The sequence below is a fragment of the Balaenoptera physalus genome (genome assembly GCF_965194825.1).
Source record: "Balaenoptera physalus genome assembly, chromosome: 10".
Classification (NCBI taxonomy): domain Eukaryota; kingdom Metazoa; phylum Chordata; class Mammalia; order Artiodactyla; family Balaenopteridae; genus Balaenoptera; species Balaenoptera physalus.
The window spans coordinates 88,523,683-88,539,921 of record NC_138889.1 but is presented as its reverse complement, the minus strand read 5'-3'; the positions used below and the strand labels follow the sequence as shown (position 1 = coordinate 88,539,921).

At 49.4% G+C, this 16,239-nt stretch overlaps 1 protein-coding gene and 2 long non-coding RNA genes across 3 annotated transcripts in view; 2 read left to right on the top strand and 1 right to left on the bottom strand.

Moving 5' to 3' along the window:
• LOC309636906 overlaps positions 1-16,239 on the top strand; it is a 382,209-nt gene that overhangs the window by 211,706 nt on the left and 154,264 nt on the right. The gene's annotated exons all lie outside the window — the stretch shown is intronic.
• Positions 5,229-7,522, top strand: LOC309636879 (uncharacterized protein C11orf91). Its single transcript, XM_082410616.1, has 2 exons — positions 5,229-6,111; positions 7,333-7,522. The coding sequence occupies exons 1-2, from the start codon at positions 5,616-5,618 to the stop codon at positions 7,416-7,418; spliced, it is 582 nt and encodes a 193-aa protein (XP_082266742.1). The 5' UTR covers positions 5,229-5,615; the 3' UTR covers positions 7,419-7,522.
• LOC309636908 lies at positions 7,610-16,150 on the bottom strand. The gene is made up of 3 exons (XR_014250306.1): positions 14,310-16,150; positions 13,299-13,386; positions 7,610-13,186 (listed from the first exon to the last, which is right to left on the bottom strand). It is a non-coding gene; the product is annotated as an uncharacterized lncRNA (long non-coding RNA).

The following is a 16,239-nucleotide window of genomic DNA, read 5'->3' as shown; positions in this document are numbered from 1 at the left end:
AGCCAGAGGGCAGGAAGGTGGCCTTGCCTGAGGGCTGAGAGAACTGTTGGGAGGCTGTAGCAGGGAGTGGTGAAGAGACCGAGCACTGGAGCCAGCCTGCCTGTGTGGAACACTAGCTCTGACGCTAACCAACCACAGGACCTCAGGTAAGTTACTTAACCTTGTGTGCCTCAGTTTTCTCATCTGGAAAATGGGGATAACAACACCTCCTTCTAGGGGTTGTTAGAAAGATGAAATTAGTGAAGACAAGTACCTGGCACACAGTAGCCTCTCTTTATGTGTTTACTACTATAGGGACAGAGTAAAGGGACAAAGTAGGTGATTAAATAGTTCATCCCAATGGGGATCTTAAATAGAACAGTATGGAAGACTCCTGTAAGTTTATGATCACTCAAGAAAGCAGGCTTGCTTAGCAACAAAACCAAGCAGGCTTGCCTAGCAACAAAACCACACAGACTTGCTTGGCAACAAAACCATGCCACAGAAGCATGAGACATGCCCCCAAACAATAAAACAATTGTGGAATGAATCCTACATCACGCCCATTGAAGTCAGCAAGTTAATGATCCTTGAGAAGGGGCTTTTTCTGCTTGTACTAAGAGCAGAAATATAGGAGAAAGGTGACATTATACTGAAACCTGAGATGATTTACCATATCTTACTATACGTTACCACCTTTTTGCTCATTTCCATAGCACCATGACAGTTCCGGGTTGACTATGTAGGGACAAGAAACCCCCCTCCACCCCGCCCTGCTGTGGAGGAGGAGCTAATAATGGAAGCTTGATGTCTACGCAAGAATGAGGAAGAAGGTGTTCTTCTCCCCCTCCCCACTCTTCCTTTGATTATAAAACGGTAGTCCACTAAGTTCTCAGGGTGGCACTCCCTTGCCTATCAGCTTGTATTTCTCACAAGCATCCTTTACCAATAAACTCTTTCCTTACCTGTCACTCTGCCTCTCACTGAATTCTGTGCCGAGACAGGAGAACCTATGCTCTACTAAGTCCCGAAACGCATTCTGCGGTTTCACTACCACTGTCTTCAGCAGGACAACAGGGAATCACCTTCTAGGGTGTAGGGCTTTTCAATCTGGAGTGGGTTTGATTTTCGAGGAGGGATCCCCTGCTCCATTTTTCTCGTCAATTCACCAGGACCTAACGGTGAATTAAGGAATCCCTGTGTAACTGAATACTAATCATAGTCACACCTCCTTGAGCACTCGTGATGTGTCCCAGGTACTGCTTATACATATTTTCACCAAATACATCAACCTTGTGACGTAGATATTATCTTCATTTTATAGGTCAGAAAGTGGAGGGTCAGGGAGGTAGCATGACTTTCGCAGAGTCACAAGGGGTCCTGATTCAAACACGACTCTTGTCTCAGTTGGTTCAGGCTGCTATAACAAAAATAATGGGTGGCTTAAACAACAAACATTTATTTCTCAGAGTTCTGGAGGCTGGGAAGTCCAAGATCACAGCTCCAGTGTATTTGGTGTCTGGTGAGACCCCACTTCCTGGTTCATAGGTGGCTGTCTCCTGTGTCCTCATGTGGCGGAAGGGGCAAGGGAGCTCTCTTTTCTAAGGTCACTCATCCCATTCATGAGGGCTCTTTCTTCATGACCTAACCACTTCCTAATACCCTCCCACTGGGAGTTAGGATTTCAGCATATGAATTTGGGTGGGACACAAACATTCTCTTCATAAAAAACTCTGTTGTATTCCAAGCCACAAACACTACATGTCCCTAAAAGCCACCCGGAGCCAAGGCAGGCATGGCAAATCGTGACACACCCCTCAAGAGGCGGAGACCCTAGTGAAGGTGTGACGGCCAGCAGGGTGTCTAGATGCAGAGTTAGATTGATGGAGGGGAAGGGGACTCCCGGGGGGGGGGGGGGCTTCCTGTACCATCTCCTACAGTCCCATGACGGAGGGAACTGGGCGAACAGCACCCCAGGTACTCCCAGGACCTTCTGGAGAGGGCTGTGGCAATGGAAAATTACAAACCCCAACTGCAGTGAGGCAGCCTGGGTTAAATAGAAAATTTAAATCAGAGTGTTGGGAGGAACTTACATGCCACTGTGTCATGATTCTTAAGAGTGACCCTCCTGGCCCCTCTTCTCCAGAGAGTGGAGGAAGGACTGCACTGCTTAGTGAGTTTGGAGAAAGGACCAGGTTGGTTCTTGGCCAGCTCTTCACTGTGCCAGTAAAGGCCCTTTCCCTGCACACAAGGCCAGGGGTTTTCCCAGAGGGCCTTGCGCTGGCTGGGTGAGCTCACCTGAGAGGTGCAGTATCAGTAAGCCCACCTGGCTGCCAGACCGATAGCAGCATCCTCCAGCTGACCTTTATCAGCAAAAAAGGACTCGTGTGTGTCTTTCTCAGTTGGTTCCAAATGCAGGCAGGGGACAGGGGTGTTAGGAATTGTATCCCTCAAGTCCCAACAGGATGGCACTTAACGGAGATTTTGGGGAAGAGGCAGGTGATACAAGAGCTTTAGACCCCAGGGAGAGAAAAGTTCTGTTTAAAATGGATGCAAGCCTGCCCTATCTTTTCATTAGCAACTTGAATTTCCCGGACCTTTGTTTGCAGAAATAATCGGTAGGGTTTTGCCTTAACTACCATGGTTTGTTCTGACCCCATATGGACTTCACCTCCAAACTGGGGTTTATCTCAGTGTTTGTTCATTGTGGTGCCTGAGTTTTCTTTAGTGTGGTTGTTAGAGGAAACAACCTTTTTAACCCATTGTCTAATACAACTGTGTTATAAGCAAGCCATCCAGTATCAAATCTGTTTAGATTATCTTGGGGTTAAGAAAAACCATCTGGAAGCCTTTTCTCTTTGAATGGATAAATACAAGTAAAAACATGTGATTATATCACATCATTTAAAAAACATAATGTGGTCTTCCCTGGTGGCGCAGTAGTTAAGAATCCGTGTGCCAATGCTGGGGACACGGGTTCGAGCCCTGGTCCGGGAAGATCCCACATGCCGCGGAGCAACCCGTGCGCCACAACTACTGAGCCCGTGCTCTAGAGCTCATGCTCCGCAACAAGAGAAGCCACTGCAATGAGAAGCCCGCGCACCGCAATGAAGAGTAGTCCCCACTCGCTGCAACTAGAGAAAGCCCGTGTGCAGCAACAGAGACCCAACGCAGCCAAAAATAAATAAATAAATTAATTAAAAATAATAGTTTAATAATATTATTTAATCATATTATTTTATTATTATTTAATAATATGAGTAGCAGTAAATAATATAGTTTAATAAAAATAAACTATAAAAAACATAATGCAAAATCTCTTTCCATTCTAAGGATCTTCAATATGTAATAACAAGAGCTAACATTTACTGAGTAGGTATTATGGCCAGGTACTTAGATTGTCTCATTTAATCTTGCTAATCCAAGCGATTAGGTACCATGACTATTCCCATTATATAGATGAAAAACAGGTTCAGAAAGGTGCAACCTACACAGCCAAATACATAGTGGATCCAGGGCTCGGTCCCAGGTCTGAGTCCCAAACCCTGGTTCTTACCACCACTATGGTTCCTACTACTGTAGGAATGGAAAAAAAAAAACTTTTCCTCTACTCCCTTAGGTTCAGTAGCTGGGTCATGAGAATTAAAGTAGCAAAAGACAGATTAACAGGAGAAAAGATTTATTATGTATGCATCTGTGGGCCTTACAGAAAAGTAGTGAAAACCCAGAGAAGTGTTTAGGCTTGAGAGCTCAGAAACCATTTCAACAAAGGGTGTTAAATTGCGAACAAATGATAAGGCAAAGGGAAAGGGGTTTGGATTTCTAGGCATTTTGATTTCTAGGTAAATAGTGGGAAGGTAATTATATGGGGGAAATTTATGGAAGATAAGGGTTGTTTGGTAAGGTTTGTTATGCAGGCTCAAGTTAGTGCCATCTCCAGTAATAAGAGTCATCTCTTCTTCCTGGCACGGGAGAGGGGGTTGGGGACACCTTCACTAAGGGAAATTTATTTTCTTTACAAAGGAAATTTTGTTACCTTTACAAAGGGACATTTATGGCCTGCTTTTAGGCAGAAAAGGAGAGGACAAAGTTCCTCCTGTGTCTGCTTTTTTCAATTGCCAACTTAAAATAATTCTTATGCCAAAGTGGCATATTTGGGGGTGGTATATTCTGATCCCCTTCAGTTCCCACAACACATAACACTGTTTTAAAAGTGTCCAAATATTTATTGAGTCCTATTATATGCTCAGTATTATAGGATCCTTGGGCTGGACCCTTGCCCTCAAGGAGCTTACAGGTAAGTGTGAGAAAGAAAATCTTCTCAGCTTCAGACAAGCCCCTCAGTGGGGATTGCTGCTCCTTACATTTGGACAGAGTTTCTAAGTTTACAAGCCCTTCACACACACTATTCTGTCTTCCATCTGATCATCACAAACAACCCTATGAGGCAGCCTGGTTCTCTTATTTTTATTTTACAGAAACCCATCTTAGAAGTCAAGCAACTTGTCCACCTTGGATATCTGACTCTCTCTGCTTTGCTGCCACACACACACACACACACACACACAGCATTTGCTAGTGGAGCTGGTACTGACTCAGATCTTGACTGGCCAACAGTCTAAACTGGCCCCCACCCATCTTTGTTCATTTACATCAATATCATTAGGCAGACTTTTCAAGGAAATTTACTCACCCTGAGTCTATGACTAGCACAGGCTACTCATATATTTGAGCTGGGCATGTCCCTTGGACAGTATGTCCAAGTCACCGTAAAGAATAGCTGAGCTGTTCGAGGGCCGTTCTGCAGGATTTCCTTTTGGTGGTTCGTTTACTGCCTGTTAGCTCCTGATAATGAATGTTCGGAAGAGAACTAAACTACATTTCATTGAAGACACCTAGTTCAGATCTATTCCAAATCCATACCAGGGTCCCTTTTTTCCAGAATCGTCCACAACACTGGGAAATTTGGTAGAAACATGGGTTGGCTCTAACAGCCATTCCCATCTACCCTCTTCTTCCATTGTAGAGGATGAAAAGTCAGACACTCCTGTCCCTAAACTTCTTTGCAATGAGGGGTGGTAAGGGAAGCCTGCTAGGGCAGGGGGCAAGTTTCTAGGAATTTTTTTTCTCCCTATAAAAGGAGAGGAAGACTGAAGAAAGTTTTCTCTCGGAGTTCTGACCAGCTCCCAGCTTCCTACTTTTGGATGAAGTCATGACGGGATGCGAGAGCAGGCGCCAGGTGTGCAATAGCTCGGGAGTGAGGCTTGCGGAATTTAGGGGCGGTAGGAGGAGTCGTGGGGCGGGATCTGGAGGACCCGGAGCTGCTGTCGTCGAGGATGTGGGGGAAATGCCCGGAGGGGACGGGCCGCACATCAGGGCTCACGTGCGGGATTTCCCATTCCAGCTACTCCGCTGGCCTTTCTCACTCTAGGGGCGCGTCGGTGGGCGGGGTCATATTCTGGGGCGCGGACAGCGGGGCTTTAGAATCTCGACTGTTTGGGGCGGGGCCGGGCGAAAGGGTGGGGGCCGCTCTCCCTCGGGGCGTGGCCTGTGGAACCTCAGAACCCGGGTGACTCGGGGCCAGGGCTCGCGTCTCCCGGCACGGGGTTCCTCCCACTTATCCTCCCGTTCAAAAGATGCCGAAGGGGCGGCGCGGCAGCCAGAGCCCCACGATGAGCCAGCAGCCGGCCCCGCCCCTTTACTTCCCTTCCCTCTACGACCGCGGCATCTTCTCGTCCCCCCTCAGCGACTTCAACATCTGGAAGAAGCTCTTCGTGCCGCTGAAGGCGGGAGGGGCGCCGGCGGGCGGGGCGGCTGGAGGCCAGCCTCTGCCCCAGGCGCTCCCGGCCCCAGCGCCCCTGCCGCCACCGCCGCCCGGCCTGGGTTCCCCCAGTGAGCGCCCCTGTCCCCCGCCCTGGCCCTCCGGCCTGGCCTCCATCCCCTACGAGCCTCTGCGCTTCTTCTACTCGCCACCGCCGGGGCCCGAGGTGGCTGCCTCGCCCCTGGCCCCCGGCCCCACGACACCCCGGCTAGCCTCTGCCTCCCACCCCGAGGAGCTGTGCGAGCTGGAGATCCGGATTAAGGAGCTGGAGCTGCTCACCATCACTGGGGACGGCTTCGACTCCCAGCGCTGTGTGTAACCTCGGCCGAGCCCACCCTTAGCCTGCCTCTTCTCCCTCCTTGGCTCCATGCCCCCTGAGCCCCTCACCCTCAGTGTGGCCTTGGGCTCAGACTCCAGCTCCCAGGAATCCCTGATCCCAAACCGATCCCCCAGAACCCAGACACTCCATCCTGGATTTCAACCGATTCCTTTGCTCACCATAAATCTGGACTTCACGGACCCTTTTGCCCCAAATTCCAACCTCCCTCCGTCCTGAGCCCTTTTGTTAGTCTGGACTCTGAGCCTCTAAACCTGGAACTCTCTCCATCACAACCCCCAAGTTGAACTTTAAGCCTCCTGCACAGTGATACTAACACCCTGGAGTTTCACCCCCCGCCCCCAGACACACAGCCCCCGTCTCTAGAGACCTGACTTTTAGTGTTTATCTTAAACTGGGGTCCTCAGTGGGAGGAGGGGGAAGTCGGTGAGGGTCAGTTGATCTGTAGGGGGAGGTGTAAGACCCAGAAGGCCCAAGGATGTTCACTGAGGAGCTTTGGGATCCTCAATTTCTCAGTGCTGGAAGGTAGCCTCCTGTGACCCCGGCCGCCCTTTCACCAGGGTCCTTGCCTCTGCCATCTGGTCTAAGGTCTGAAGTCTTGGGCAGACCAGAGCAGACCAGGTGTGCTGATGTGGGCAGGATTCCTCTAGTGCGCAGACTGAGTCCTTGATGTTAGAGAGTAAAGTTCTTAAACCCAATTCTACTCCCAGAAGGACCAAGTTGCACTGTAGAATATTCTACTCCCAGAAGGACCAAACAGCCATAGGCTGTTCCACAGATTTTGTCTTTCCCAACACCTGGTCTGGCTAAGGCTAGCCCTTGACCACTGGAAAAGGGCAGATGGTTCTAGAAAGACCATCCCCGTTATTGTGAAATAACAGACATGTTTAGGTCCATGTGGCCATAGGAATGGTCCCCAATTCATCAGGCACCCTGTAATGTCTCCTTCCTCACATCCTCGGGAAGAAAACTCCTGGAATACTTGGGTTTTTCTGAGTCCTGGATTTCTCAACCACCTATTCTCCACTTTGACGAGTTTTGGCTGTTAGGGTTTTTTTCCCCTCACCCACCTTGGGTCATAATGGGTTTGGGGCTCATGTAGGGAGCACACAATTGCTTCCCAGAAGCTTGCTTTGGAAGTGTTAGAAAAAGCCCTTATCTCTCCTACAGCTAAGTTTGTTTTGCTCTCCTGTAGATAAATTCTTGAAGGCGCTGAAAGATGAAAAGTTACGAGGCCTGAAGACGAGGCAGCCTGGAAAGAAGTCGGCCTCTCTCTCCTGAGGAGCTGCCCACCAGAGCCTAAGCAGCGGCCTCCTTAGGTGTTAGTTCTTAGATAATGTGCCCCGTTTGTTGTCATGTCAAAGATCGTTATTTTTTGTTCTGTATTTACTGCTGTTCTCGTTGCTCCCAGCACATACTCTACATACAGTGCCCACTTGAGTGGTAAAGCTCATGGTCTCTCTCCTGTCTGTGCTGCTGGGGAAGCACTCTCACGGGGGCTGGAAGCTGCTGCCCAGCCAGCATTCAGGGGAGGAGGGGATCCCCAACACTGCCAAGTCGGGGTGAGGGGATTGGGAAAAGCCAAGGGCAACATATATTTGCATCTGTTGCCGTGACCGTGCTCAGAAAGGATCTTTGAGGACTGCAACAAGGGGTTAGTTTGTTTCAAACAGCTTTAGTCCTTGGAAATGTGTTTAGTTTTTAAATGGTTTTTGGAGCACAAAACTCTTTGATAATCTGATCAAAGGCACGGTCCTTCCTTGAAATTCTTGTAGTCAAGAAATATTTGAGTGCATATTATGTGCTAGGCACCCTCCTAGGCTCTTGGGGCTGGGGGATGCAGACAATAAATATAAGTAAACCATAATATGGTATCAGAAGATGACAGGCTAAGGGGAAAACAAAAAGAGTAGGGATGAGGATGGTCCCGAGGGTAGGAGGAAAGCAGGGTTTCTTGAAGAGAGAACATCTAAACAAGGTTTGACGAAGGTTAAGGGCAACAGCCAGGTGCCACCCTGGGGGCATGTTTCAGGGTGAAGGGCAGGTGCAAAGGCTGAAGGTGGGATGCTTGAGGGTCAGCAGAGAGCCCAGCTGGCTGGAGCAGGAGTGAGGAGAGAGCGGTAGGGATGAGTACAGAGAGGGTCCATTCGAGTGGGACCTTACAAACCATGGTAAGGACTTGGGGTTTTACTCCGAGTGGGATGGGAAGTAGTTAGAGGGTTTTCAGCTGACGAGTGACAGGATCTGACTTGCTCTATGTCGAGAACAGAGTAAGGAAGGACGCAGAGAAAGCAGTTAGGAGGCTGTGGGAATTAATCCAGCTAAGCGAGAAGCGATGGTACAGCATTTCTGCCCTTTCCCCCTTGCTGGGTCCCCCTATGGGGCACCCGCTGCGGCTGCCGCCCCTCTGCCAGGTGCTGCCTCTATGGCCAGAAGGAGCAAGAGCTCAGCGCAGAAGCATGCAAAGGATAACGTAGCTGATAGAACAAAATCTTCCATCAAATGTAACGTTTTGGTGCTTGGCATCTAGACTCCCTTGTGCCCTCACTATGCCAGCAGCACAGTAGATCAAAGGCAAAGAATCCATCAAGTTTGGAGAATGAATAGGAGGAAGCAGTGAGCCAGGTATTTTAGAAGACAGGTTAAGAAGGGGTGTAGCGGGGCGAAGCCGTCGGCTCTGACAAATAATGCTGCTCCGCCAGGTGAGAGGAGCCTGAGCATTCGCTTTTGGATTCAGCAACGTGGATTTAGTACTGGTGATCTTGCCGAGAGCACTTTTGGTTGAGCGATGGGGGTTCACACCTGACTGGAGTAGTTTTGGGAGAGAACGGAAGCAGAGGAGCTCGAGACAGCGGGTGTAGATGACTTTTTAGGGAGTTTAGCTTCAAGGAAAGCTGAGATCTGAGCAGGAGCCGGCAGGGTAAGCGGGGTTGAGAGAATGGTTTTTTTAAGAAGGGATAAATGACCAGACGTCTGTGGTCTGATGGAGAATGACCCAGTAGAATGAGAAAAACTGACGAGGTAGAAGAGGCTCCTTTGACGCACAGCAAGCCAAATGCTGACACGCCAAGGTCTGCAGCGAAGAGAGGGCTGACTTGCGAGACAGCCAGATGAGAAGCTGTGCGAACAAGCCTCAGGTCCGGTCTGATCCACCCCCCAAGGCAAGGGGCTGGGGTATTTATGGGGTAGTGAATAAAGACTCAGGCGGCCTGAGGCGTGGGGAGCATGGGGAGGTGATTGGAAAAAGGTGTGGTAATTGTCCTGCTCGGGTGTGACTCGGCTACAGGCCTCTGCGTGTTCTGAGGGTGGAGTTTTTAGCCTTCTGATGTCAAAAAGTCACTGAGCAGGCCCAGTTAGAGGGTCAGTGGTCCTATCCAGTCTTAACCCACTCAGATCGAATTAGACACAGCTGATTCCAAGTTTCTGGACAAAAACTCAGGCAAAAATCTTACTGTTTAGGCTTCGTGCTGCTTGGAGGACATGCAGGTCTTAAAACGACCTTGATTAGTGAAGGCAGGTGAAATGGATTTAACCCACGGTTTCAGAGTGATGAGGAATTGCTGGAATGGTATCCTTGAGTGAACTAGCGGGGTTGGGTCTAGTTTACAGTAGGGGGATTGGCTTTAGATGGAAGCAGAGATGGTTTATCTGTAATAACGGGAGGTTGTATAGGGTGCAGACGCTGATAGATGGGTAGATGGGGTGGTGGGAGCCCTGGAGGTTACATACACTCGGCCCTAAGTTTGTGCAGCGACCTCTAGCTTGAGGATGCAAATGTGCACGCCTGTGAGGCCCAGCTGTACACCCTGGGCATGGTGCCGGGAGCCAGGGGGAGGCTGGCAAGCCACAGAGCTTCTGCCTGACTGCGCGGTCAGTTCCAGCCACTGCTGCCCAGCCAGGAGTGTGGGCCCAGTGTCAGGCAAAAGCTCCTGGGTTCTAAATCTTAGCAATGAATTCCAGTGTTTCCAAAACCCAATCCGGGACATATAAAGGCTGGACAGTCCCCCAGAGTTTGCAACCTCTGTTCTACCCATGGGAGTCTGCCCACCCTGGGCATTCCAGACCCATTCTTCTCCAGGAAGAAGCCAGATTCCCATTGCCCCAGGCTGGTTGTTACAAGAGAGGCTCCCTTGTTCTAGAAAACTGCAGGCTGGCAAGTGCGGTGAGGGGAGCTAGAGACTCTTAATGAGAATAAATGAGAATAAACTAGGCATCAAGAAAACCCAGCGCAGAGCTCAGGTGGAGACAGAGCCGTCCAGTGGGGCCCTGTTTCCCATTCCCTCTCCAGAGCCCCAATAGCCCCCGCCCCCATCCCTCCAGGCTCGAAAATTGACCACCAGTTAAGTGCATACTGGGCACAGAGGGAGGCAGTTGACGTGCACAATCTAATTCTCACTCGCACCTTGTGAAATAGGAACCGCTCTTGGTATGTTTTACAGATGAGGGAACAGGGGCTCTGAAAGGTGAAGTAGCTTACACCCACCCCCCTCCGCCACCCCTGCTGCTCCTGGGCACAGAGCTAGGGAATGGCAGAGCCAGGACTGGAACTGAGGCCTGTCAAGGTTCACCCAGGCTGTCCCGTGGCCCGGGGCGCAGGTACAGGGGAAGCCCTAGTGAGCTATCAGAAGGAAACATTAGGCTCAATACTGGTAGGACATAGTTTTGGGGTTGGCTGAGTTGTTTCCCACAATTTCCCAAGTGAGAATGGGGTTGATGGTATTATGGTGTCACAGCCAAGGTCCCAGGAATGCCCACACCCAGCCCTGTCACCTATCCCTTCATCCCATGGCTTTGGTCACAGGTCCTGTTATCAGGATGGTCGGGGAGGCAGGTCCTGTGATTGTCAGCCCCTCCAGAAGGAAATGGAATGGAAGAGGCTGTTCCCCAAAGAGAAGGATGCTTGGCAGATGAAAACAGGATGGGGTCCCAGCTGAGCGAACACCCTATGCAGAGGAATAACAGAGTAGCGTGCTGGAGCCAGCTTGAACAGCTCATGAGAGCCAGTGGTTACATTTTCAGGAATTTTGTAAGGTGGTTGTTAAATACAGCCATTGTTAAAAATTAAACTATATCAACTTACAGTTAAACTATATTTAAAACTAAGGTAATAAATATTCAAAATTCAGCACTCCCTAATTATTTTGCTACATTTTACAATTACCTACACTCGAAGTTACTTATGGCTCTTGAGTCTGTAGAGTGGAAATACTATAGAACGTTGTGCTAATGTTACATTCCTTCCTAATAGTGTCACGTTGATATCTTAAAACTGGCCACAATGAGAGTATTTACACTACAGAAATCGGCAAATGTACAAATCAGGGTTGTTCCTGTCCTCTCTACCCTTCCCAACCTCCATAAAGAGTTGGTTGTCAAACATTTACCGGTACACCACCAGATAAACAGGGGAAAAAATTTATAGCTGAGCTAAAGGGAAAGCTGCTTTGGAGCATTCAAAGTTGGGCTGAAGGTATGATTGGAGCTCCCTGCTGCCTCCAGCTTGATTGCCCACTTAGTTACCAACATGGAAGAGCTAGGAAAGAAGAACCTGGTCATGCCTGCTCACAAAGGCAGGCTTTACCTTGTAACAGGCGCTCAGGGAGCGCAGGTGCACTGACTTTTAAGATGGAGTAAGCTTGGCCACTGGTGATGCAGGGCCCAGGGAATGTCCTGGAGTCCGACCAATCAGATTAGCAACTTGTACTCTCAGGACATCAGGGTAGAGGGCGCAGAGGGAACAGCCTGTGGGTGAGGGACTGAAGTACATCCTCTCCAATGGTAACTGGTTTGAGCAAGATGGAACAGGAAACCTGATAGAGTATGAAACCGATTGTTTATATCATGACCGCTTCATCAACGGATCTGTCAGTCCTGAGGGAAGTAGAGAGTTCAAGTGTGGTGGGAAAACCTGCCACTCCCTCAACCAAGTAACCTGTGCCCCACTCTATGGCCAAAGGGGTCAGGCCGGATCCAACGCCTGTGGGGGCCTGGCTTCTCGGAGCAGGAGGAGAAGAGATGTAATCACCGCTTTAAAGATTTCCCTCTCACTGGAGGTGAAGGCCGTGTTGGTACCTCACACACACTGGCCTTTTCCTTTCAACGGCATCTAGATTCCGTCCCCAACCAGATATGTGACCTTGGGAACGTTACTTAACCTCTCTGAGCCTGTCTCCTCATCTGGGAAATGGAGACATTGCTCTCATGGGATGGTTGGGTGGGGACAACAAACAAGGTGATAGACGGGGAACTGCCCCCAGATGGGAGTCATCATTACTGTTTCCCACCCGGTTTAGGACTCAGCCCTCACTGCTGAGCTACTAGTACAGGGAGTGGTGGTGGCCTCGGGGTTTGAGCTGGAGGTTGGCCTGACCAGCAGGGAGGGAGAAACAGTTGAATTTGCAGGGCCCTAGAGCTCCACCCACAAAAAGTAGCAAGGGGGTGAGCGTGGCTGGGAGGCAGTTTGGGGAAGAGGGTGATTCTTTTCTAGAGAGGGCCAACCACATTTCTCCCAGGCAGCATTACATCTGCCGCATCAGGTGAGGTCAAGGGCTTGGCCCCTCTGGAGGTGGTGCCCCAAAGGGAGAGCTTTGGCCATCGCCCAGGCCTTCTATCCCATCCACAGCAGAGCATCAGCACATCCAAGAAGCCATCTGTGTGGCGGCAACTGGAGGGAAAGTGACTGGAGAGGAATCCGAAGATGCATCAGTGACGCACAGCTGGAGATTCACATATTCTAGGGGCTTTTCTGGTTGAGAGGAAAGAGGCCACTCCAACTAGTTTACTTGAATAACAAAAGCAGATGCCAGTAGGCTTGTTTGGTTACAAACAGTAGAAACTTACTCAAGAGAAATAAACAAAGGAAGCATCCAGGCCTTTAGGAGGAAAGGAATGAGGTGCTGCCACTGGACACTCAGCTCCAACCACATTCCTCGGAGAGCAAATGTGATCCGCTCGTCTGGGCTGCATGTCCGTCTCTGTCCATGTTGGGGCCGGGTGGCCAGGGTCCTGTGATCGCAGCCCCACCGGAAGCCCTTGGAGCTGGGGAGCATCTGCAGACACACCACATGTCCCGTCACAAGCCTCACGCCAATTGGCACCAGGGCCTGGAAGCCACCAGGAGCCCAGGCAGTTGCCCTCCTCACTCCCTCTCACTCCACACACCTGTGCACCTCCTGCCTTTCTGATCAGCTTCCTCCTAGAGAGTCACTCGGGTTCCTCATTCACAGGAACTCTCTCCTAGTTCCAGTTCCTAAGAGCAGAATGGCAGTGGCTTGCCAGCTGGCTTTGAGCTTAGGTCTCAAGTCAGGTGCCAGGAGAGACAGAGCAGCAAAGGTCCTATAATCAGCGGATGATTTTACAGGAGCCTGAGGGAGGATACCTCCAGAGGGGGAATACATGTTAGCTATTCCATCTATCCATTCCCAAACTCCCCCAGGATTATTAATCTCTGCAGAGTTTATCTGAATGCAGTGCACATAAACTAAGCCTGCATGCCTTTACTGATTTGTGCATTCATTTATTCATCCAGTGGCTCTGTCAGTGAAGCAGGTTCTTCACTTCTCTGAGCCCTTTTCCTCATGGAAAATGTGCATGATAATTGGTGTTGCGAATTAACTGAGATAATGTGTGTGAACTGCTCAGCTCACCACCTGACACACAGCTGATGCTCACCTTCCTAGGGTTTGCCAGGCAAACTTGCATAAAGGTTTCTGGTCATTAACACAAAATCCTTGTTTCTCTCATGTGGGGCGGGGGGAATCCACTAGGTGACAGCATGGATTTAGACTTGGGATGAAACAGCCCCCATCCCCTCACATCCAGGGCTGATATTTATCAGCTTGTTCTTTATTATCCAGAAGAAAATGCGATTTGGAAATCTTTAGGGAGGAGGAGACACTGTGGCCATTGCAGGCATTCATTGCAAAAACAAACACAGGTGCAACATCAGGCCCTTCTCAGAAGCTGCAGGTGGCCACCTGCTGAGAGCCACGTTTTACTTGCACAGGGAAAATATTTTTCCAGAACCAGTTTCAAGGTGAAAAGCCCAGTTCACATAAATAAAAGAAGCTGGACTGAACTCATGAATACTTATTATCTGCATTGGTCTGCTCTGACTGCTATCACAAAGTACCATAGACCTGGTGGCTTAAACAACAGACATTTATTTCTCACAGTTCTGGAGGCTTGGAAGTCCAAGATCAAGGTGCTGGCCAATTCAGTTCCTGGTGAGAGCTCTCTTCCTGGCTTGCAGTTGGCCACCCTCTTGCTGTGTTCTCACATGGCAGAGAGAGAGAGAGCTCCGGTGTGTCTCCCTCTGCTTATAAGGACATTAGTACCACCATGAAGGCCCTACCCTCATGACCTCATCTAAACCTAATTACCTCCGGAGGCTCCATCTCCAAATACCAACACATTGGAGATTAAGGCGTCAACGTATGTATGTGGGGCGGGGCAGGGTAGGGGGGGACAACACGTTTCCATCCGTAGCAGATCTATGTTGTCTAGTTGAACTATCTGCAGTGGCAGAAATGTTTTGTATCTGTGCTGTTTAATATGGAAGTCATTAGCCACACATGGCTATTGAGATGACATGTGGCTAGTACACCTGAGGAACTGAATTTTAAATTTTATTTCATTTTAATTATTTAAATTTCAGTTTAAATAGCCACATGGGGTTAGTGGCTACCATACTGGACAGCTCAGGTCTAGATATATATATATATGTTTTTTCCCCCTTATTTAATTGATTAGATTGTGTTGAGTTTGGAAAGAGGGAAATTTGGGGTTTAATGTAGGCTTGGTTTCCAGCATTAACTGATATGGGAGCAGGTCAAAATGGTATCTCTTTACAAACCAGTGAAGTGAAGCCACTGCCTATGGTGACACAGTGGGTTGTCAGCTGAGCCCACCCGCTCCCTCCAAGTAGCAGCTCCTTCCTGTGTAAGCCTCCAGGAATCCAGGTTCCCCTTTTATCCCTCCTGGAAGTGATTTGGGAAGAGTCACAGGACAATCAGGACAGGCTTGCTTGTCCAAGATGTGGAGTGTTTGTGCACGTGCATGCATGGGCATGTACACGATCAGGCCTCTTGCAGAAAAAGGTTGTGTGACCCTCTGCACGGGAAAGAGGGTGGTGTCTGAATTGCTCACTGCATCCTTCCCCATCCATCCCAAAGAAACAGTTTACTACAGGTGCGTTTCAAGAACTGATGTCATTTTATAGTTTGTTTTAGGAACAGAGCAAAGATGCTCTGACGAGACCAGTTCTAGCTCCAGAAACGGTGTCTTGGGGTCTGAGTACAAGAGAGACCACTGGGGGTTAGTGACACTCTGGGAGTTTCTCCCCAGCCCTGCCACAACATCACATGATACCAACTATCAAGCACTAGTTATCAAGGGATTTCTCTGTGCCAGGTCCTGGGCTCAGCATGCTACTTATAGCATCTCATTAATGTTTATAGCCTGAACCCACGAGGAATATGTCCTCATCCCCACTTACAGAGGCACAACGAAGTATACAGCTAGGATGTGGCCAAGCTGCTCTAAAGCCCAAACACTTAAACCCTTAGCTCATTTTTTTCTTGACTGGCTTCAGTTTATTATATTTTCCCTGTTCTCCTCCAGCCCACCTCAGCCAGCTGCTATGGAGAATGTGTGGGCAAATGTCATAACTGCCAAGAGTCTGGACTCCAAGATAAGGAGAGGCAAGTTTTCTCCTGAATCCAGCACAGGCGAACTTCACTTTAGCAACGCCGTCCCTGAGCAGTCTCATGGAGTTTTCCTAAATAGAATCTTAGTTTCCTCTGGCTTACCATATGATTCTGGTAATGAGTTCCATGTCATTCTTACAGAGCCGACCGTCTTTGCTGCCAGCCCTGTAAATGCACCAGGCCCAGGTGTTTTGCAAGTTGCTTGCTAGGACCAGGGTGGTGGGCCCTGGGTGAGTTGAGTCTTTTGGGTGCTCAGAAGAACGACTCCTGGGAGAGATGGGACCGTGGAATCTGTGGGAGATCTTCTGTGGGAGATCTCCAGCGGGTTCCAGCTAGTCTCGCCTCAGCCAGGTGATGAAGAGCCTTTCCTATCACAGCACCAGCCACCTCTCCCT